Below are 25,177 nucleotides of genomic sequence, written 5' to 3'. Positions count from 1 at the left end.
GTGATCAAAATACTTTATCGGCCACGAACTATTCATCTTTTACTTCTCTTACAGCTTTCAGCATTAAACAGTGGTAATGACCTGTCAAGTGACTGAAATGGCAGTTTTTTGTTGTTGTTGTTCACGTAGATTGAGATAGTTATTTATTACTGCAGCCTGTTCTTATTGCCATATAAATTGCTAGGAAAGTGTGTAAAGATCACTTTTGTTTCTTAGCTCAGTCAAATTTGTATCCTTGTAAAAATGCCAAGATGCTGTGCTGTAAAAGCAGTAAAATATGTATGTATGCATTGGATATTATAAGAAAAACTAGCCCTTTTATTTGACTCCAAGCGTTAAGGTATTTGCCAGGTTTCTCATGACTTTGGCTTCTTCGGTTTGTTTTGGGGGAAGGTAAGATGGGAAGGTGGGAAGTGAGGGGAGGCTAGAATGTACCTGATATTTTCCCCAAGGCTGTATCAGCCCATGATGGCCTATGGTGCCCATGATAGAATCATATGATGCAATCACAGGGGTGACCAGAGCACTGGGCCTGAGTGCTGGTATTAGAGAATAGCTATTAGAGACCAACTCTTTGTTTTGCAGCGAAGAAAACTGAAATCCAGAGAGCTGGAGTGATGTCTCATTGGTCACATAGCTAGTTAGCAGTTGAACTACAAGTAATACTTGGATTTCTTGGTTCCTAGCCCAGACATGTCTTCTATATATCTTCCATGCAGATACAGTGATTTCCCCTAGATAAAATTCAGTAGGATTTTGGTGATAAATAATAGTTAAGCTATTATTACTAGCCTCCTGAACCTGATGGGTGATAAATTGAAAGCATAATTAAACATTTAATAATGAATGTTTTTTCTAAATGTGTAGGAAATCACCTTTGAAGTAGCCTTTGGAAACATGAAATATATATTTCAATCATGACTCCCCTGATTGAAGAGAAGTGTTGAATACCCATACTCTGTGTGTGTTAAATTGTTGCAGAATAAATAGAAAACACCTTCTACCTTTTATGTTCTAGTTCATCAACAGGGTGAACCATACTTTAGGTGTCTTGGATTCAGCTCTTTAGTTTATAATTTGGATGCCCCATTCTTTGTCATCCACAAATCTCAGATGAAGAGACTTGCTTTAGAGTAGTTAGAGCTCCCTATCCAAAATTGTTTTGGAATAAAAAAGATTTTAGAATCATTCTAGAGTCCCTAGATTGAGCAAGCTCCTTGCTTTGATTCTAATCTGGGACTATTTGGAAGCCTATAGGAGATAAAATGAAGTAGGAAACCCTGAAGGCATTAAAATTCTTTAAAAAGTAGCCAGATAATTGTTTTAAAGGGAATAGAGAGAGCTATAGTTCAGAAGCTTACTCTCATAGTACATCGCTTATTCATTCACTTTTGCACTTTGGAAGGTTCAGCCGCATTGTAATTAGTTATAAACCTGTGTTCTTTGAGCTACTAAGAGTGTAAGCTTCATAATATCAGCTGTTAATTCTAATTCTTTGCATCTCTGGTGAGCACTCAATCACTGTTGAAATGCACGTGCCATGGGATCCTGTAACCTCTTACTATAGTCTTAGCTGCCTATTTTAGTAACATTCCTGAAGAGGATCGAATTAAATCTGATACATTAACGACATCACAGTCTATTCCTGCTGCTGCTGTGGCTACTCTTACCACCGCTGCTGGTACTACCACTACAGTTACTACTACGACTATTCCTGCCACTGCTCTACTACTAGGACAAAGAGGAGGGCTGGCAGGAAAGAGCATTCATCTCATAGAAGGCATTGTGCTGAGCACTTGACATAAATCATGCCACAATTTAATCCTTACAAGAAAATTCTCAGTCTCCATTTTACAAAGTGTCATGAGGTTAAGTTCTTTGCCCAGGTCATGCAGCTAGCAGGTAGCTCAAAACTCCTGCTTTGGGGCGCCTGGGTGGCGCAGTCGGTTAAGCGTCCGACTTCAGCCAGGTCACGATCTCGCGGTCCGGGAGTTTGAGCCCCGCGTCAGGCTCTGGGCTGATGGCTCAGAGCCTGGAGCCTGTTTCCGATTCTGTGTCTCCCTCTCTCTCTGCCCCTCCCCCGTTCATGCTCTGTCTCTCTCTGTCCCAAAAATAAATAAACGTTGAAAAAAAAATTTTTTTTTAAAAAACTCCTGCTTTAACGCTTTTAACAACTATGGCATGTATTGTTTTATTACTCAGTCCTGCGGTGAGGGGTGGGGGTGTGAAAAATGTACCCTCGGCTTCAAATAATTATGGCATTATTTGGTTTAGTGCATTGAAAAAATGTAGACAGTAACACATAGGCTTTGCATTCCTAGAAATTCAGCTAGCTCAATTTGCTCAAGCAAAACATTTCTAAACAACTCCTATGTGAAGAAAAAGATGTCTGTAATTGTTATTGATGATCCACTTGGGGGAAAAAGAACCTGCAAACCTCTAGAAAAAGCTGAGTAGTGCCAATGAAAGCTCTTATTAAACTCTTTAATTAATAACTATCAGTACTGAATAACTGTGCAGAGTTAAGTCACATCATGATTTATGACAAGTTAGTATGTCATTTTCAAGTGGGAAAATGGTATAATGAATTTTTTAAAACTATCCCAGAATTGGAGCTGATGCAGTTTTTCACAAATCATAGATTATAATGCCATCCATATACGTATCTTCTTTATGATGAATGTTTAAAGTTTCTGTATTAAAATTTCAAATAATTGAGTCAATATGATTTCCACTGATTTTAAAGTCACCAAAAAGCATTTTATTTCATATGTTACTAAGAAATCTTAATACACCACTTAACAAGTAAAACACTTTTCTTTATGTACACATTTTTATTTTATTACATTATGACATTGGGTATGCATTTGTCACCAGAATTTTACTCTTTCAATTTTCTTAGAAACATACTTAAAAAGGGTATACTTTATTATTTTTGTTTTTTGAGAAATACCTACCATGATCTAGTAACATAATTGGGTTTCATTTTCACCTAACACATTCATTATTTTAATTAGCATTTTGCTAAACTACTTTGTAAAAATGTTCCTAATCCTCTTTTCTGACTTCTTTAGTATAATATCATGACACTTGGAAGGAATTGGTTGAAAGAAATACACTATTTGTATCCTAGTTAAAGATAAAAACAAATTTCAGAAAAAAACATGATGGAAGAATATGAAGCATTGCATTTCTGTTAGTCAGTTAGACCTAGAAAGAAGTTATAGCAAAATGGCATGCCTAGGAGGTGGCTTGCTACCTATTTTCAAAATAAGATTCAAGGGGAAAATATCATTATGTGTCACACTGTTCCAATGGTATGGTGGCACTATTTATTCTATGTATTTTCTTGTCCAGGAAAAGAAATTAGAGAACCTTAAAGGATGGTGGTTATTAATTCTATTTTTATCTTTCATTATTGTTAATCAGAAAATTCATTGAGGACATTAATGATGGCAAAAATCTTTAATAAAATTATCATCATCATTAAATAGAGAAGTTTTTCAGTGACCAACAGACTTGAAGGAGCTAGAAACCTGGATTTCTCGTTTTCCATTTTGTTACCTTAATGTTTATTTATTTTTGAGAGAGAAAGAGACAGAGTATGAGCTGGAGAAGGGCAGAGAGAGAGGGAGACACAGAATCCCAATCAGGCTCCAGGCTCTGAGCTGTCAGCACAGAGGCGGACACGGGGCTCAAACCCACAAACTGTGTGATCGTGACCTCAGCTGAAGTCTGGCACTTAACTGACTGAGCCACCCATGCACCCCGCCATTTTGTTACCTTAGATAAGACTTTTCATCTTTCTGAGTCTCTGATTCTTTATTTGATTAAGTTATAGGTTGCACTAAATTATCTCTAACGTTAATTTCTGTTCTGCATGTACCTTAAATTTCTTCTGTTTACTGGAAGAGAATCTCCTTTACCTCATCTCTTAGAAAAATGAAGGGCTCCTGGGTGGCTCAGTCGGTTAAGTGTCCGACTTCGGCTCAGGTCATGATCTCACAGTCCGTGGGTTCTAGCCCCACGTCTGGCTCTGTGCTGACAGCTCAGAGCCTGGAGCCCTGCTTGGGATTCTGTGTCTCCCTCTCTCTCTGCCCCTTCCCCACTCACATTGTGTCTGTCTCTGTTTCTCTCTCAAAAATAAACATTAAAAATAATTTTAAAAAAAAGAAAAATTATGTTAGGGAGGAGGCACAGAATCAGATTTTGTGGCCAGTGGTCCAATCAGAGAGGAATATAAGGATGTTTATACTCTCTTCTATTTTATTCAGCTGTAATCTCTATAACAGATTTGCACAACATTCCATGCAGTTGGCACAGAGGAGCCATGGTTTCTGCTGTTGTGGGGGATGTGGTGTTGCCAAACAGGACACCAATCCATGATATTTGTGTCTACTCCTAAGATCCAGGAGGAGGTGTCCCCTTCATGAGGTAGCTTTTGACACTCCATATACTTACCTCTTAAGTTTGTGGTTAACTTTTTTTTTAGTTAAAAATAATACCAACACTATTAACTTGTTTTGATGTTTTTTATGCAGATTTGTTTAATTAAGACCAATGAAGGTAAATAGCACTATTTGTGGTTTTCAGAAACAAACATGTTTGGGCATATTTTAAGGAGAGAGAAGATTCTTACCTTTCCATTTCATTTATTTTTGGTTGCAGAACTTCAGATGGTGGCAAAGTTGTTGGCACCATAGAAGTCAGTGTCGTGAAGATGGGGGAGATTGAGGATGGGGAAGCCGACCACATCACGACAGATGTGCAGGGACAAAAGGTAGGGTCTCAGTCAGCATAATGCACAAATTAAATTAGAAATGATCAGTTTTGCCAGATGCCTGAATTATCAACACGTCTGTGCAGTTGAAATCTCATTATTTAAAGACAAAATGAGAAGTCAACTCTGGAATGGGAGTGCCAGAAGTATGTTTCATCCACTGAACCAAAGTGTCTGTTTGCATGGAACTATGCAAAGCCATGCGCCGTTCAGAAACACCTTCTTCTTCGCCCTGGCTCCTGTGTTGACACTGCCTCCTCTCAATTGGAACAAAAATATTGATCACTGTTGCATTCTGCCCTAATTAACCCTAAGCAAAATGCACAGAAGATTCTGGGAGGGCTATCGCCAAAAGTAACCACTTTTCTACTCTCAAAACCCTCTTTAGAAAGAGACGCAAGTTGAATTTAGATTTCATCTTTATGTGAAGGAGAGCAGATTTGATAATGTTGTGTCTGATGAAATTGCAGAGAGAGAAGTAGAAATAGCATAAAATGGAAGGGGCAGCTTTGGAGGAGGGGCAATGGCAGCTAGAGGTGAAGCAGCTTCCTTGAAGCTGAGGATAAAGGTCCCCAGTGCATATCAATAGGTGTCCAGGATTTTTACTTTCTTTCATCTAAGAAAGAGAAATTTAATATAAGAATTAACTTAAATTCCTGTCTTAGGAATGCAATTGCCTAATTTATTGAGACACAGTGAATAGACTTACAAACTGCATTTTTTCAGGAAAGACTTTGTATATACACTATAATTCCTACCTTTTCATAAATAAGCATTCTCTAATGATAAGACCTATAGTGACTTACTTTCTGGCTTAGTGTCCCTTATCTAGGGGCATATTTGATTTTGGATGCTGAGGAAACATCTACATGGGAAATGGTGTTTATCTAATATAACGAATTATTAATTTTATAAAAGAAACCCAAGACTGCCCCTCAAAAGAATATTATTCTTGCCCTAGAATGAGCTTGGGTCTTACCTGCTGCAGCAAGCCTTGTGCTTCTCTGTTCCCCTACTCTCCCTCACAACATATCAAAAATCATGAAAATATTCCAAGGAGGCTCAAAGTTTGAATCCATTTGCCTGACAATGTGAGGGTTGTTGTGAGTTTTGCAGCAGATTCGCTTAAGATCTGTGTGTTCAGAACCCCAGTTGTGGCTCTTAGGATGTGTGCACCTGGGACCCCAATTATGGGGTCCCTTCATTCAATCCTTGTTTCCTTTAGAGTTCTATATAAAACTTGTGTTAGTCACCACCACATGAACGCTTGTATCAAGATTAAGGAGGAAATATTTGGAGGCCAAGTGAGAGACTAAGAACAGAAAAAGGCAGATAATTGTGCCTTGTCCTGTGGCAGTATGCCAGGAGACCAGTAGCAGAAACACTTCCTGTTTCAAAGGAGTACTACTTTGCCTGCTCCAAGCTAATAATAGATTATTATTAGATTATTAGATTAATAGATTAATAGATTATTAGCTACCTCTCTAGTTTTCTCAAAGCTTGCCCACCCCCTGACTCCTTTCCTGGGTTGCTATTATGAGGTAGGACAAATTGAATCATACTCTTCTCATAAACAGAGAACTAGGTACCCAGGAATACACCTCCCCAAAGCCCCACATAATGTTTCTGACTTAGTAATGTGAACTTAAAAAGACTTAACTGCACTGTTCTGGAAATAGGAGGTGGCAGTGTCAGCACGCACCATGTACAAGTCGTAAGTTGACTAAAATGATAAATGTGCTAATCATTGTTGGCATTAGTTCTGTCCTGTCTGGGTTCTTAGTAAACATTGACCTTTCATACATTTTTAATAAAGTTACTATAAATGTTGTTGGCAATCCTTCAGAATACTCATGGTTCAGTGAAAAACATGTAGTAATGTCCACTAGGTATGACATTTAGAAGAATTACCTGGAAATAACTTTATCTCAGTGGCTTACAAAGCATGATCAGAATTTTCTGGGATGTTTGTTAGAAATGCAAATGCAGGGACTCTTTTTGCAGATATGCTAAATCCAAATCTGTATGAAGTGTATTAACACAGTCCACGAATGGTGACTTAAGTCCTGAATGACTAAAACATGTGAAAAGACAAAGTAACCGAAATAGACGTTATCTCTAAAACAACATCCCCCTCCTTACTTTGTGTGAATGGTGGAGAATGAAGTAAAACTAGCAGGACCAGAATTTTGTGGGTGAGTGACACAGGTTATCGCTCATGTATATTGAAATAGATAACAGATTAACACCTGTTTTATCAGCATGGGCTTCCATAATAAAATACTACACACTGAACAGCTTAAACAACAAAAATTTATTTTATCACAGCTCTGGAGGCTAGGAAGTCCCAGATCAATGTGCCAGATGACTTAGTTCTTGGTGAGAGCTCTCTTCCAGGCTTACAGACTTCTTGCTGTGTCCTCACATGGCCTTTCCTTGGCACATGTACACAGAGGCAGCGAGCTCTGGTGTCTCATCTTATAAGGACACCAGCCCTATAGGATTAGAGCCCCCACCCTTATCATCTTACCTAACTGTAATTACCTCTATAAAGGCCGTCTCCAAATACAGTCCCATTGGGTGTTGGGCTTCAACATAATGAATTTTGGGGAACAATCCAGTTCATAACAATATCCCTGACATAAAACTACATTTGAATCTTTAATCTCATATAACCTCCAGAGCATGAAATACAGTATAAATGAAAATCCAGACTCTGTCTTCTGCCATTAACTTACTTGTTGCCTCAAATCATATTATTACTTTACAGTTCTCATTAAGCAAAGATCATTCAGAAGGGCATTCACCATATCACACTGTTTCAAACTGTTATTTTTTATGTACATGCATAGTAATAGAAGGCAAAGTGTTAAAATCTCATAGCTAAAGAAGGAAAATTTCACAGAAGAAGTAGTAACAACATTTTACAAAGCTCATATAGCAAGTGGAATATTGCATTAGGTATTCAAATTATTTTTTTTAATTTTTGGAGTCATCTTTGACTCATTTCTTCCTCTCATACTCAAATCCTGTTAGTAAATTCTGTTGACTCTGACTTTTTTTTTAAGTTATGTTTTTACATTTGTAAGTTTATTACCTTTTTTAAGGTTTATTTATTTTTGAGAGAGAGGGAAAGAGAGAGAGCATGAGCAGAGTAGAGGCCGAGAGAAAGGGAGAGAGAGAATCCCAAGCATGCTCCACACTGTCAGCACAGAGCCTGACATGGGGCTTGAATTCACGAACCATGAGATCATGACCTGAACTGAAACCAAGAGTCGGACACTTAACCGACTGAACCACCCAGTCGCTTTGACTTTGACTTTTAAATAAATCCAGAAAGAAGTGACTTGTGAGTCCTTCACTCTTACAACATTGTCTGTTACAGACATTTTTACAGTAATCTCTTAAATGTCCCTTCTTCCTCCTCCCCGACACCCCCATCATCATAGTCTATTCTTAGCAGAACACTTATTAAAATGTAGCACAAAACATGTCATTCCTCCAATGGCTTCTCAACTCCCTGAAAGTGTAAACCTAAATCCTTTCAGTGTGTTGGCCCTCTCAGTGTGATGGTTCACCTCATCCTCTACTTATCTTCCTTGCTTACTTTGATCCAGCCTCATTAGCTTCTTGGCTGTTCATTACACATTCCAGGTAATGAAGGACCTTTCCAACTCAGGTCCTTCACCTTGGTTTTCAGTCTACCTTTGTAGTTTTTTTTCCCCAGGTAACTATATACTTCATTCCCTCATTTCCTTCTGTTTTTTTTTTTTTTTTTTCAAAATGTCACCTTCTCATTCTGCCTTCTCTGCCCTATATCCAAAATTTCCATGCCTACCTGAAACTTTCTATCTCCTTTGTCTGCATTATTTTTTGTCCCTTGTACTTACCACTGTCCAGTGTCATATATATTTTATTTGTCTCATCTATTGTCTATTTCGCTGACTAGAATTAAACTTCATGAGAGAAAGGCTTTTGTCTATTGTGTTCTTTCCTTTACCCTAGTACCTAGAACAGAGCCTGGCACAGGGAAAGTGAGTGAATAAGTAAATGAAGTCATTTTTACCTTGAAATAAAATCCAAAATTGTCTCCCTAGAAGTGATAATATTTGTCTATATAGAATGCTGTGTACAAACTGATCAGTCCATAAATAAAGACTGGAGTGAGAATGCAGTAAAGAGTGTAGAATTATGAAGGAAAGAGGAAGAAACTTTTCAAGAACAATCTTTGAATTAAATAGTCAAGGAAAAAATATGCTACTAGGGAAAGGAGAATGAGGAACCAAAAGCATCAAATCAGGTAATAGATGAGAAAACCCCATGTAAGTAACAGCCAATAGGATCAAGTGAGACTTCCATAGCCCTCCTCTTTGCCCTGCCCACCCTCCCAGGGGCCTTGGCTTCTTGTCAGGACAGGATTGTTAACAGGCATCCTCCAGTGGGGCTTTGCTGGGGCTGAGATCACCTCTTGCCTTGTCTCCCCCTTTTGTGTAACATCTGTATTATATTGGAATGTGGCATACTACAAATGATCAAAGTAGTGGTGATTTCTACGAAAGGAGAGAAAAGCCTTACTTATTTATGACAGTGACAGAGATGATACAAGTGGAGTAATAATACATCTTCTTTTTACTACGAGCCTTGTCTGACTCATATTTTGGTGACTTGCTGCTCTCCTCAGGCTATTTCCCCCCCATATTTTGAAGTGGTGTTTTAACAAGATATTCATTAGCCACGGTCAGGGAAAGTGTAGACTCCTTGGATAGCTAAGGACCATCTCAAAAAGCTCCATCCCTTTATTTTTCCCAAATATACAATTGAGAATAATATAACTGACTTACCTTATAAGATATTTGCAGACATATAATAGTCACCGTTCATTTATCAAAAAATACTGCCTTCTATGTCCTAGGCATTCTACTAGGTTCTGGATATTCAGCAATGAGACAAATAGACACAGATGCTGCCTTCCAGGGAAGTGAACAATCACAAAATAAACAAGTCATATAGTGTTGATCAGATGGTACTATTCGCTATAAAAAAATAAGGGTACAAGGACTAGGGAATGTTGGCTGTGGCCATTTTATTTTGGATGATCATGGATAAACTCACTGTTAATATGATATCTGATCTGAAACATGCAGGAAATGAGGGAACAAGATGTGGATATCTGAGAGGAACAAGAATTCTAGTTAGAGTGAACAGCAGGAGCAAAAGCCCTGAGGTGGCAGTGTGCCTGTGTTATTAAAAGACCAGTGAGGAGGCCAGTGTGACTGGAATTGGGGGTTGAAGAGGAGAGTGATAGGAGTTGAGGATGAGGTCCACAGGCAGGGGAGGCAGACTGTATGCTCCCTTATAGGCCATTAGACTCTGAACTAGATACAAATACAGTTGAGGATTTTTGAATATATGTACAAAATGTTATGATTGTTTGTGTTGAGTATGGCCTGAAAAGAAGGAAGGGCAGAAGAATGGGGCCTGTTGGTTGCAAAGATTCAAGGTACAAATGAAGATGGGTTGAATCAGGGTGGTACTGATAGAGAAAGTGAAATGTGGCCAGACTGTAGGTACAAAGGAAAGTCAAAAGAACAGAATTACCATTTTTAGTGATAAGGAAAAGTGAGAGGAGCAGGTGCAGGAGCACCAGAGATTTTGAGATGTTAACTTTGAAATTCCTCTTAGACATCCAAGTGTAAATATATGAAGGCAGTTGGAGGTTTGAGTCTAGAATTCTTGTGAGATATCCAAGCTAGAATTATTGTTTGCAAGTAATTATAGTATCTGAACGGTATTATACACTCTTAAAATTTGAATTTATGTGGATTTTATCTGTTGATAGTTACTGTATTAGAGATTTTGCTGACTTATATCTACATTTATCATATTAGAAATTAAAACAAGAAATGTTTAAAACAGAAGAGTCCACAAGCCCACATACCATTAGCTGTCAAATGATTATGTAATAGGGCCTCTAGAAAATTCCACTATATGCTTATAAGAGAAAGAGAGAGGTAGACAAATAGTGTTTTAGTGTTATAATGAAAATGACTTTGTCTTCCCCCTGTGCTAGATGCTGCAGAGGATGCAAAGACAAAGTTATCAGGCACTCCAGGAGATTCCAGACCAAACTTAGACAACCATGATTTAAGGAATAAACTAACAAATGTGAAAGTGCTTAGCCAAGAGTCTGGTCTTTGTGTCTTTCATGATCATTGTCCTTACAGTTTGGTTAACTTTCTAGCCCAATGCATGGCAAATTGGTTTGATAGTTGATATTCAAAATCATTAAGCTCCAAGAATTTTATATATCTTATGTTTCTTCTTCTTGGCTATACTTACCAGTAGATGACATTTTTAAAAGCACTCATCAAAATCACTAGGCTTATGGTGCTATGGTGGTACAAAAGGCATGTGGTGTTTGTTATCCCTGCTCAGAATCACAAATATGAAGTCATTACATTGAGAGCACCTACCGTGTAAGTGCATAACACTGCAAATATCCATCATAATGATAGCAATAAACAGTATACATAGCTGGAGCCTCCTTAAGCACAGAGTCCACATCATTTTAATCTTTGCATTCTCTGTAATACCTAGCACAGTGGAAAAATGATTCTAGGGTCAGCTGTAAAATACTAAATAAAATGGCCTGGGGAAATAAGAAATGTGGTTCTTGGCTTCAAAAACTCACAACTTAAATAATGGCACAGATAGTACACTCAGGAAACAATTGAAGAAAATAATTACTGAGTCAAATATTTATCAATTTAGTAAATACTTATTGGATATTTCCTGTTATGTTCCCAGGATTTAAATTTTGAGAGCATTCTGAATAGTAAAGCTTTAAAATACAATAAAAGTTGCAAAATAAGAATGTTATTAGGTTAAAATTATCCTAAGTACCTGCCTTCCAGTGTAGATGGAAGATGCAGATGTATGAAAGTTATATGTCTGTATCCATTTGGTAAAATAATATAGGCCTTCTGTTAGGAAACAGAAAGTTGGTTTTGATTATGAAGAGGCACAGCTCTCTCCATGCAGAGGAGGAGCTTCTCAAGATAATAGCCTGATCCCTATGAATTATGGACTTCTTTACTAAAAGAGTTTAATCCAAACCATTCCTATAAATTATATTGTAGATGATAATCCTTTTTTGGAAAGGAGGATGGCTAATAGCTATTTACCTAGTTATTATGTGGAAGGATATCATGGACAAATCATGAAAGAATTTGAATACGAGTATGAGATATTGGATTTGATTGGATAGTAAATAACCATTATACATTTTCAAGCAGAGCACTGGTATGATGAATATAATGTTTATGAAAGATTATTTTAACAGCCCTATATAGGCTGCAAAGAGTAGAAGAAATATTAGAAGTAAGAGAAATAAAGAATTTTAAGTATGTTCAAGCATCACTGCACATTGCTCTAGTGATTTGGGAAGTGCATTTCCTAAATAGCTATGGATTAAAAGAAAGGATCACCTTTGAGTTCTGGTTTGGTCAGGAAAATGATTTAGAGAACATCAAATTTTAAGAGCTGTTTGCAGTTATTCATTCTTTCAGTAAACTAGCCCTCAATAGAAGCACCAAAGAAATTATGAGATCACATTTTTCCCCATCAAGACATTTCCTGAGTATGTGATGAATGTTATGATGGGGGAATAAGTAGTGGATTATACAAATATAGACACAACGTTTAAATAAATCTTTTAAGTTATTTGTCTTTCTTCTAGAAATGTTTGACAGACATATACGTTCCATCATTAGCAGTGACCTCAGTGGCCATGATTCTCCAAGAGGACCAGTGCCTGGAGAAGGAATGGTGGAGGGAAACAGACAGGAAATAGCCCAAGCAATCTTGATACACCCTCCTAGGTTCTCTTGAGCCCTTGGAGTCTCTTGAGCAAAGCCTGCTTCCCTCAGAACTCACCAAAGAAGTTTCTGGTTTCTGAGTTTTCCTTTGTTTTTGTTTGCATTTATTTGTTTCTGTGTGATATATTTGCTCTAAAAATTCACTTTCCTCTTTCCTCAAACTACCACCCCCGTTTTTTTTTGGCTAGCGATAGAAGGGAACTCATTTGAAGAAACAGATGCCAGCGATGCTGGTGTCAGTCTGTGTGACAATAAGTCTCTTATCAATATCATGGGGCCAGAAGAGTTGCTTCCTCTGTTAATTCCAGTTTCATAGAAAGCTGAAGGGGGGTCCCCTCACTTAATGCTACATTGTCTGGGATATCGTTGCCCATGCATGCTTCACTCACGGCAACGTGCTCTTCTGTGTTTCTTCTCTGTCCAGAGCAGTGTTGGTTCTGTAAAAGCTCAGGAGCTTAACCTACTAATCATAGATTAATAGACCCATGATCTCTGGATCAGCTTATTTACAAATTACTTGTTTATAAATCAGCAACATATAAATCAGAGATCAATTTATTTATAATTTTTCCTCATACTTTATGAACAAGTGTTTACATTGTTTTGCCAGAGATGAAAATCTCCTTTCGCCTTATGTCACTTGATGCTTCATCATATTTTATCTTTTATTTAAAGCTGTCCTTATTTAAAGCTGTCCTTTCAAATCTAGAAAATAATTTGCTTTTTATTGATCCAAAACTATCCCAGGTGACAGAAATATGAAACCATTCTGGTTGTCAAATGTGATTTGCTGTACTCAAAGCAGATTTCTGGCATGTTGGGGACGATCCTTTTCCACTTTTTACTTTCTTTCCTAAGTAGTTTCCGATAGAACCAAGATGTAGCCTATAATTATGTGATTCAATCATATTATATATACATGTAAATAGGCACAAGTTAAACAGGCCTCATAGTAAAGATAAAGCTAAAAATAGTTTTACAAAAGTGTCTTGTTCAAAAGTTTTTGAAACCATGTGCATAGCCTCATGTTTTGCAAACAAAATGGAAGCATTTCATTTCTTGATTTCGTTATTTTCAAATATGTGTTTTTTTCTTTTATTCTTTCCTAGTGTGCACTGGTGTGTGAATGTACAGCCCCAGAAAGTGTGAACGGAAAAGATAACTTACCTTTTTTGAATGCAGGTATGTACCTCAGTTTTGGAAACTGATATTAGTTTCATATAAACGTAAATTTTAATTTCCCATGAACTCAATACTGAAAGTGGGCAGCATTCTCACAGAATCATTTGTGAACACTTAGTAAATAAATTGGTAATCATGAGAAGTAACCATCATCTGTGGAGGGAGGATAGACTTGACAATTCCATAAGAAAGATATAAAAACACTGTGGCTGTATGGCAAAGGAAATTCCTTTTAGCTTTGGATTTGGTATTATCTGAAACAAGACACATTAGACAATAAGCATTAGAAATATGAAGCTCTTATTTAGTTTGACTTTCTAATTATAGAGTTCAAAACAAAGTTGTTAAAACAGTACATATATGGGTTAAGTAGGAAAAATTCATATACACATTTGTACATTCCTGGGGTATATATGTATTTAATGTGTTACTTACAGTAATATATTTGAATTTCAACAAGACACTAAACCATGTGTTAAATGATAACCTTATGAATAAAACTGAGACTTATAGGACCAGTTAAAATTGTGATAATATATATAGTAAATTATGGAACTAATATTTTTATGTTAATGTAAATTATGTTACCATTAATAATAGTAAACAATGACTATTATAGTGACAAGCAGCAGGCTAAATGCCTCATATGTCTTGCCTTCTGACCTGTGCTATGAAAATGGCACTGTCATAATCCTCATTTTACAGATGAGGAAATCGGTCAAGGTCACCTACCTGGCAAATGACAGGTCCAGAATTTAAATCCAGTTTTGATCCCAAGGCCTTTGCTCTTAATTAGTAGGCCATGCTATTACCAAAAAGCCATTAATTGACAAGTTGGTGTAACAATAGAATAAGCCTTAATATTTTTCTAGCCCTGTCATGTCGTACATTTAACCAATGACTTAGATAGCATAATAATCAGCTTAGTGAATGATACCGAATTTCAAAGCTTACTAATATATAACTGCTAAACTATTAGCAACCTTTCGCTGGCAGAAGCCTCTACTAATAGGGAATGGAGAAAGGGAAGGCAACCCTTTTGACTCAGTTTATACTTACAGAGAACTCAAAATAAAATGGAACAATAACAAAAAATCAGTAATTATACTTGCATGGAATGAGGGATTGATTATACCAAAGAAGAGGAGCAACTTCTTAGCCTATGAGCAAACGATATTGTTGTTCATTTCATTTAGGATGTAATATTGAGAGGGATGTGCAATGAGCAGTGAAGAGTCTACCCAGACAGCTAGATCAACCATGTATGTTAAAAGTACTTCATAAGTTTTCAGGCTGCTTAAAGTATCTAATATATCCTCAAAGCGTCCTCCTCACATTTATTTTCCACCTGAAAATTGACCAAACTTTTAATCCTTTATTTTAATGTATCCACATAATCTATTTAATTTAGGAAATGTCAATTTTGAGAAATAAAATTGAGTGTGGGACATATTAAGTACATATTAAGTGCATGTTAAATACAGTTTGGATGAATCAGGTTATCACCACAATCATCTACATTATAATTATAACTTTTTAGTAATTCACTCATGTGAACCTTGTAGTTTTTTATGCACAGAGAAAGAAATGCCATTTTAAAATACTGATTGGCTTAATATGCATTTCAAGGAGAAAGAGAAAAATGGCTTTCTAAGTGAGAAAATATATTACCTAAGGAAGAAGAGACAGAAGGAACACAGTGAAAAATAAACCCGTACCTCCATATACCTGTGCCATAAAATCTGTAAGGCATGAGTCTTAAAGGCATACTAACTATTCCAGATTACTAGGATACTATTCCTAATGCATCAATTGCATTAGGACAAGGCAACTGACATGGAACTGATGGAGGCAGCTGCTTTCCATAATTTAAATATACTTAGTGGAGTGAAAGATGATTGATTACTGCCTTTCTCCTTTTATGGAGGTGACAGTTTGGGTGGTGATACTCCACTTAGTTCTGATGATATTTCTTTTCTTTTTTTTTTAATGTTTATTTATTTTGAGAGAGAGAGAAAGAGGTTGAGCAGAGGAGGGGCAGAGAGAAAGGGAGAGCAAGAATCCCAAGCAGGCTCCATGCTGTCAGCACAGAGCCTGATGCAGGGCTTAAACTCACAGACCATGAGATCATGACCTGAGCCAAAGTCAAGAGTTGGACGCTTAACCGACTGAGCCACCCAGGTGCTCCTCTAATGATATTTCTCAATGTCCTTAGTCCATGCGATCCAGAGGAACACTCAGAACCTAGGATATTTACCACAAATATTTTCTTTGAGCCTTCTTACATTAGGGAAAGATAAAACTAAATGGGAATCAAATGTTACAAAAGCTAGGTTTTTAAAAAGTATTTAAATGCAACTAGGTTCTCTACGTGAAATGTTTCTGCTTAAAATACAAAAGTTCATCATACAGGTATAGAATATGTATGACTTTGGCTTGTGTGTACCTTTGTCTATTGTTCTATTTATTTTTCTATGTAAACTCAGCAACTTTGGAATTAATCTATTATATTCCCATGTGGTATTTTTTTTTAATCTGTAGGCAAAGAGAGCTACTGACATTTTTTTCAAGTCTTTGTATTAATGTATTATGTGGAACTTGCCAGCCTCAAGTGAGTTATGAAGTACTTATTGAGTGAATGGAAGAGAATGTCATATCTCATAGCAGCTCTTCACTATTCTATTTATATCTCTAGAGGTTTAATTTATAATTCAGGAAATTCACTCATCTATTGTAAGACTAACAAGAAAAAAAGCTCTTACCCCTGAGTTCTCACCTTTTTCATGCCTTGCTTGCCTTGCAAGGTGAATGTGTATGTTGGGAGTCTGGGGAATGGAGGGCAGAAGGAGAGAAAGGAGGGGGTGGGGGCAGAATTTACAATTCCTTAAGAAAGTTCTGTAAGTACCTTAGCTTTATGGGAAAACAGTCCTTTCAGCACAGTAAGTATTAGAAATGTGAAGTTCTTATTTAGTTTGACTCTCTAGTTATGTAGGTCATAACAAAAATTTGTTAAAACAGTTATTTGCTTATTCATTTGGTTATTTGCTTATTCATTGAAGCAAAATGGTAGTAAGAAAGCTTAAAACTGCTTGTTGTTGGCGGGGGTAGGGTGGGGAACAGAGAAGTGCAGTTGGGTCTCTCACGTGTCCTGCTAAGTCACATCAACTGAGGGACTTCTCTGCAGCCGAACAATACCAAATAGCTCTTGTGGTATTAATATAAGAGCACTGGACAGGCTGTCGGAAGGACTGGTATCAAAGCCTAGATTTGCCCACCAGCACCGAGACCCAAATACATGGGTCAGCCTCTTCGCACATCAGTGCTTTTCTTTTTTCTTTTTTTTTTTTTAACGTTTTATTTATTTTTGAGACAGGGAGAGCCAGAGCATGAACAGGGGAGGGTCAGAGAGAGGGAGACACAGAATCTGAAACAGGCTCCAGGCTCTGAGCTGTCAGCACAGAGCCCGACGCGGGGCTCGAACTTACAGACCGTGAGATCATGACCTGAGCCGAAGTCGGCCGCTTAACCGACTGAGCCACCCAGGCGCCCCACATCAGTGCTTTTTAAATGATCACATTAACCAGGACAGTCTTTGACTTCCTTTTTTGGCTCTCACATGTGTGAAGTCAATATAGCATAATTCAGCCATTTATTTCATAAATGCATTTGTTTTAATCAGTTTCATATGGAGTCACATACTAATTTTTTGTCATTGTCACAGTTGTCTTTCTCAGAAGCCATTTATATTTAATAAGCCTGACCAAAAATAATACCTTTTTAAAATTCTGTCAGAAAGATAATTCTCTCTATATTCCCAATTCTTCCAGCTCTCCTTGTAAAAGTATAATGCACGTCAGCCCATAGACCCTTCTGTTACTATGCCAAATCTGAGGAACTAATGGGCCCTGTCACAAGGTTTCCTATTTTCTTCACATTTTGAGTAAGTTTTCCCCTGTCAGCAAGCATTAGATCTGATACAGCATCTTCCTTGGTTGAATTCCATACTTCCTGAGTCATGAAATTATCCTTTATATTCTTTAAAGGCCACTTTCATGCTGTAGATTAACGTGTATACTGTCCTTCATATTCATAGAGGGGATATCTGACAGCTATGATTTCCGTGACTGTGTAAGGTGGAATCTAAACAAAAATGAGGAGACCGGCCATCTCTCCATCCTAAATCCATGCAGTTGCCTTCCTATTCAGAGAATTTATTGGTGTTTTGCATTTCTTGCTTCACAGATGAATCACGCTTTTTCTCAAAATAGGCCACTGTATCTTTTATTCTTTTTCTCAAATTGGGGTTAAGCCATCCACCACTTTGCAGAAGATGCTAGATTATATGCTATTTAAGAAAAAAGAGCATTGCTTATTTATTTCTGTATCTCCAGGGCCAGAACACAATAGAAACTCAATAAATGCTTGTCAGATGGCTGATAGCCAGTGTATCTTATCATCTCAATTTATGCTTCATGTAACAGAAAATGACATTGTTATTCTCTCCATGAGAAAGATGTTTAAATTTAATTATTTAGCTTTTAAATCAAAGAATTTATCACTTTCCTTAAAAATTACTGCCAAATTCTCATTTTTAAGTGTTTTCTGCCTCCAGTCCATATAGCATGTGACTCTTAATCTTGGGGTCATGAGTTTGAGCCCCACATTGAGTGTAGAGATTACTTTAAAAAAATGTTTTCTGCCTCATATGACACCATAGAGTTTATCTGCCTCTCACAATACCACATGAGCCAAATATTGGGGTAATGTTCTCCTCACTAACACTCCCATCCAAAGCAATGCATGACTCACATTATTTTAAGATATTGTCAAAAATATGTCCCTTTATACTCATTTTGAGTCCTGATGAATTCCAACCGAAAGTCAAATCCCCAGTTTCCCCCTTTATTTTCTTTCTGTTTATTCATGAGCTGTGAAATCTACTACCTTGTCAGACTTTAGATGACATCATTTTATATAAACAAAGATATCTCTGTTGTATTTTACCCACACTAGTTTAAATAGATTTTGTCCTTGTATTTGTAACTCTCTAATATGTAAAATTTGGGGCAATTTTGACTTCTAATACTGGCCTTTGATCTTTTATACTTACCAGATTTCTTTGCCCTCTGCTGTTTTAACAAATGGGACAGAGTCCATTAACTTTGCTCTTTGGGAATTACCATATGTTTTCATTACTGTGTACTAATATATTTAGGATGTTAAGTAGCTTCAATGGAAGAGTGAATTTCATGATCTAATAATCAATGAAATCGTGTCTTAGACACGTTTAAATGCTTCAGCTGTCTTCCTGGTATCAGTCCATTACCTCCTACACTCCCCACCTAGGTAAACTAGAAGAAAAATGAAGGCAAGAAGATGATAGAGTTAAAAAGCCAACATTTTGTGGACAAATGTGAGGATACCTTTCTCTCAATCATGTTTTTTTTTTTTCATCCTTCATTCTGATGCCTGTGCTCCCTTGAAGTGAGGTTTTCTTTTTTTTTTTTTCCCAACGTTTTTTTTTTTTTATTTATTATTTTTGGGACAGAGAGAGACAGAGCATGAACGGGGGAGGGGCAGAGAGAGAGGGAGACAGAATTGGAAACAGGCTCCAGGCTCTGAGCCATCAGCCCAGAGCCCGACGCGGGGCTCGAACTCACGGACCGCGAGATCGTGACCTGGCTGAAGTCGGACGCTTAACCGACTGCGCCACCCAGGTGCCCCGAAGTGAGGTTTTCAATTGTATTCTTCACTCTTGCATTTTTCCCTCTCTCTTCACACAGTTGTTGGTGCTCTAACTGTTCTCCTGGGGAAAGTAGTGACGGGAAACATGAGTTGAAAGGTTTAAGCTTATTTCTGTGGAATGTTTATTTTTACTGGGCACTGTGCTAGGTGCAGGAGATAAAATGAGGACAAGAACAAAACAGCACTGTCCTAGCCTTCACAAAGTTCACACTCTAATGGGTGACCTGGAACAGTAAGTAGACAATTGTAGCACAACTGGTAAAAACCATGACAGTGCTGGGGATACGAAGTACAAAGGAGAGAAACCTGTAGGGAAGGATGAGGTGGAGGCCAAGGAAGGCTTCCTCCTCCAGAATGAAATATGAGCCACCATCTACCTCTCCTGGTTGTATCTTTTACTTTATGACTGAACTAGAATGAACAGAGAAAATCATGCAAACTAGAGAGAATGAAGCAAATCATTTTCTGATCACCTAAAAACTAAAACCCAAATTGTATACACTAAACTTACCAATTTATCACCAACTGGAGACTAAATGCCCACAAATATTATCTTTATGTCCTAGTCTGACATCTATAATAGTTTTTCTTATTCTTGGCCTTAGATTGAAGATGGAGGGCCAAGAGCTTATGGGTTTGACTAGACTAGAGAAGCAGCACTTTGTTCAAGATAGAAAATATCCTATTTTCTATTCCATTTTTTCTGTTTCTCCTTTAAAAACAACACAAACAATAACATAAGTTAGATTTTATAACAGATCTAGAGAAAATTAATGAAACATTCTTAGGAGTTCATTTTTTTAACAACTTATTTCATCTTTATTATTTGTAAACAGATCTCTCTTTGCTGTGTTTTCTGTGTTCCTGTCGGGTCTCCTTACCGTCTCTTTTCAATAACCATGTTCAGGATGGTGTTTTAGTGATTTCTATTTAGGTTTTTCAGTTCTCATCCAGTCTTAAAAAGAGCCAACCTACATTTTGGATGTATATAAATCTAAGATATTTCCAAGTACAAATGAGGGAATGTCAGTATCTAATTGGATTACACAGACTTATCTTTAGTAAGTATAATGTAGCATTTGGAGAACAGGCAATGCATGTACATTCAGCTGAATAATTAAACTATTAAACAACTGCATAGTTAAAAGCAACAGAATGAATTCTCTACAAGAATCTGTAGGACATTAAAATAATGATTTTTTTAAGGCTTAAAGCCAATAAAGTCAGATTCCATTTAAATATGTGACTCCTACCACCTCCTGAATGCAAGAAAGTTCATGAGGATAATCACATATGAGCTTCCACTTGAGAAATATATTAAAGACAACCAGAGGAAGTAAGTGTTTGGCTTTTTGATAACTCCCTTGTCCCTAAATCTAAATTTGCAAAGTTTCTTGTCTATCCACTGACACCCCTAACACAGAAACAGGAAAAAAACAAATTCCTATGGTATCTTTCTGGTTTATCCTTTCTGCCCCAGTTCTCTTGAACAGCCATGTTGTTTTGTTTTTAATGTGTCGTCTATGTGTTGGCTCTGTTGAACATTTCTTTGGCGTCTTTACTTTGATAATGCAGAATTGGGACAGCTTGGCTTTCACAATTTCTTAGCAAGATACCTTGTTAAAGAAGCGCTGCTATGGTGTCTGAGAGAAAACAATATAGAGATTCAAGTTGTGCTGCAATTTGGTGTGTGTGTGGGGGTAGGGGGGGATCTGCCATCTACTTTCTGTTCCTGTGCTCACCATAGAGAGTGGACTTCAAAGAAATGTAACAACATCTGTACCAACTTAGAACTTTACTCTTAAGTCATCTCAAGACCATGATGTAGTCCAAAATATCTCTGCTACTTTTCTCTTGGCAGAATCAGTCACATGATATTTTTAGCAATTGTTTTGGCAAAAGCAGTGAAAAAAATGAAGAGCATACACACACACAGGGGTCTCTTTAAAGAATTTATAATAGATGTTAGATAGTGTTCTGAGTTGACAGGCCTATTGTATGGTCAGAAATGCATCTCCTACATAAAGAAAAACCTGGCATCAATGATAAGCCAGAGCTGAAAGTGATGGACTCATTCACACAGCTGGAATGAGTATGCAGAATTGTTGGAATTGAATGTCTTCTATAAGGAAGAAACATTAAAACAAGGTTACACAAGCATTCATAATTTATGATCCATTGTTCAGTATGTGGTGCATGAATACAATATGCCTTTCTTTTATATGAAGATGACAAAATCCCCCCATTATCAACACAGTAAGAATTTTGAGTTAAGAACATCCTATCTGGTCTTTCTTGTAACCAGTGCAATACATTTGCATAGCAGTAAAATGTTAGGCCATATTTTTTTTTTCATTTTTTAAGTCATACTCCATTTTATGATATTTTAAGATACCGAGTATATGTTCTTGCTTTATACATAGTAGGTGTTTAATAAGAAATGCTGCTGAATGAAACTGGGTTGTAAGGTGGACCCCACTATAGCTACATTGAGATCCTGATTTAGTACTAATGTTTGCAGATCTATGAATTTCAAAAGATCAGAACCTGTAACATGAAAGTTAGTTGGGAGATATAATTGATATTGATCAAGTTGCCTGAATTTTTGTTTTAAATTTGTCCCAAGCGTTTTCTTTAAAAACAGTAGCATTCCCACAGAGTCCTTGTTTGATATGTACCAGATGGTCAGAGGAGAGTTCTAGAACTCATTAATCAAACTGCCCTTGACTTCTGCTTAAGCCATTTCAGTGAAGGTTGATACTTAAACACACTGAAGAGCATTAAAATAAAAACAATAAAATCAAAAGTAGAAAGGCTACTTTTGGGATAACTGAGGAAATGAAGCATTTTATGTTTTGTATCTTAATTCAAATTCTCCAAAAAATAACTATTCTTTACTGTTTATAAAAGACAAGAAAAATGAAGGATTCTTAACCAGAGTTTGGGAAATACAAAAATTCTGTATAATCTTGAAAAAACAAAACAAAACAGAGGTTTAAAAGAAGCACATAAACTGAGTATACACAAACTAAGTAATTGAATATTTACTTAGGTTACTAAGCAAAATTTTGGACATTTCAGAGATTGAGTTTTTGTCTTACTATGAAAGAAGGCATATATATTTCTGATCATGTTAGCTATATTAGAATTCATGAGATCCCATAAATGGTTTAACCTTACTGATACTACATTGAATTCAATACATACTTCCTTTTCTTCTCAAACTCTAGAGATGGAATTGAGGTTGTAGTAAAATTCTTACATCTTTGAAACATTGTCACTTTAAAAATTAATGACATAGGGGGAAGGGAAAAAAAAGAGAGAGGGAAGCAAACTATAAGAGACTCTTAACTACAGGGGCGCCTGGGTGGCTCAGTAAGTTAAGCATCCAACTTCGGCTCAGGTCATGATCTCACAGTTTGTGGGTTCCAGCCCCGCGTCGGACTCTGTGCTGACAGTTCGGAGCCTGGAGCCTGTTTCGGATTCTGTGGCTCCCTCTTTCTCTCTATGCCCCTCTACCACTCATGCTTTATCTCTCTTTCTCTCAAAAATAAATAAACATTAAAAAAATTAATTTAAAAAAAAGAGACTCTTAACAAAGGGCTGATGGAGGGAGGTGAGTGGGAATGGACTAAATGGGTGATGGATATTAAGGAGGGCACTTGCGATGAGCACTGAGAATTATATGTGATGAATAACTAAATTCTACACCTGAAACAAATTTGACCATATATCTTAACTAACTAGAATTTAAATGAAAACTTGAAAAAAGAAGAAAAAGAAAATGGAATATCATCGTTTCTTTTATAGGCTCACTTATATTTCAGATGAAAGAAAATATATCTGATGAGGCCCAATCTACAAAATATATAAAGAAATCATAAAATTCAATAGCAAAAAAAAATCTGATTAAAAAATGGGCAGAGAATATGAATAAACACTTTCCCAAAGAAGACATAAAGATGGCTAACAGGTACATGAAAAGATATTCAATATTACTGATCATCAGGGAAATGCAAATCAAAATCATAAAGAACTATTACCTCACACCTATTAGAATGGCTATTATCAAAAAAAAAAAAAAGAAATAACAAGTGTTGGAAAGAATGTGTAGAGAAAAGGGAACCCTTGTTCTCTGTTAGTAGGATTGTAAATGGGTGTAGGTGCTGTGGAAAACAGTATTGAGGTTCCTAAAAAAATTAAAAATAGAATTACCATACTATCCAGTCATTTTGCTTCTGGGAATATATCCAAAGGAAATTAAAACATTAACTTGAGAAGGTATCTGCACCAACATGTTCATAGCAGCATTGTTTATAATAGCCAAGACATGGAAATAATTTAAGTGTCCACTAGCAGATGAATAAAGAAAATGTGATATTGATCTATCAATTGATTAATTGATCCATCAATAGATATCTATATATAATGGAATATTACTCAGCCATAAAAAAGAATGAAATCTTGTCATTTGTGACATCATGAATGGACCTTGAGGGAATTACACTAAGTGAGATAAGTCAGACCGAGAAAGACAAATATCATATGACCTCTTTTATATGTGTAATCTAGTAAAAAAACAAACAAACAAACAAACAAAAAACAAGCTAATGGATACAGAGAACAGATTGGTGGTTGCCAGAGGTAGGGGTGGCTGTGGGTGAAATGGTTGAAAGGAGTCAAAAGGTACACTTTTCCAGTTATAAAAAAAGTAAGTCTTAGGGATATAATATACAACATGATGACTATAGTTAATAATACTGTAGTTTAAAGTTATTAAAAGAGTACACCTTAAAAGTTCTCATCACAAGAAAAAAATTATAGCTATGATGGTGATGTCAACTAGACTTATTGTGGTGATTATTCTGCAGTACAGTATATAAATATTGAATCATTACATTGTACACCTGAAACTAATATAATGTTATGTCAATTATACTTCAATAAGAAAGAAAATAAATAAAATTAATTTGATATATGGATCTGTGACATAATCTAATTGATAAAACTTATAGATAATGTTTATGTTAAAAATATAATCTCTTCGGGCATATAACTCTAGATTTTATTTTAATTTTTTTTAACTGGGCATACAACTCTAGATTTTAAATATTTTCTCTCAACATATTGGAAATATCCTACTATATTCTGGCTTCTATTGGTGTTTTTGAAAAGTGACCACTTTGGCTAATTCTTAGTAGTGGGTAGGTAGGTATACTGGAAGATTTGAATCTAGTTGTTGAAGAATGGGATCTTTGAAATCAAGGTTTTTGATATTTCATCAATTCTGACAATGATAATGTATAGACTATGCCTCTGAGAATGGATGATTGCAGAGGAATGGATGAATAGATCCTCATTTCAATGTTCAAAGAGCTATTATATATTTACCCAAGTAGTGAATGAGATACAGTCTTAGGGAGCCCTAAATTTTGAAAGGAATTTTACCTTATATATTGAGTAGTCTTGGCCCACATAACCTGTGCTCCATTTCAATATCAAATTTTGTTTTTAATCAGTTTTATTAATAAACTGGAGCCAAATAACCATAAATATTTGACTGATGATTGACTTGATAATATATTGCCCATTA

At 36.4% G+C, this 25,177-nt stretch overlaps 1 protein-coding gene across 3 annotated transcripts in view; it reads left to right on the top strand.

Moving 5' to 3' along the window:
- Positions 1-25,177, top strand: part of INPP4B (inositol polyphosphate-4-phosphatase type II B) — a 763,493-nt gene that overhangs the window by 542,047 nt on the left and 196,269 nt on the right. For all 3 annotated transcript variants that reach the window (XM_047091642.1, XM_047091644.1, XM_047091643.1), the window contains 2 exons: positions 4,669-4,780; positions 13,767-13,839. In XM_047091642.1, coding sequence (XP_046947598.1) covers positions 4,669-4,780; positions 13,767-13,839 — 185 coding nt within the window. The remainder of the gene's footprint in view (positions 1-4,668; positions 4,781-13,766; positions 13,840-25,177) is intronic.

The sequence above is a fragment of the Lynx rufus genome, unplaced genomic scaffold (assembly GCF_022079265.1).
Source record: "Lynx rufus isolate CCGP_SWC_20201006 ecotype Redwood Valley unplaced genomic scaffold, mLynRuf1.p SCAF_3, whole genome shotgun sequence".
NCBI classification, from domain to species: Eukaryota; Metazoa; Chordata; class Mammalia; order Carnivora; family Felidae; genus Lynx; species Lynx rufus.
Note: the sequence above shows the minus strand (reverse complement) of the source record. Positions and strands in the feature narration are given on the sequence as shown.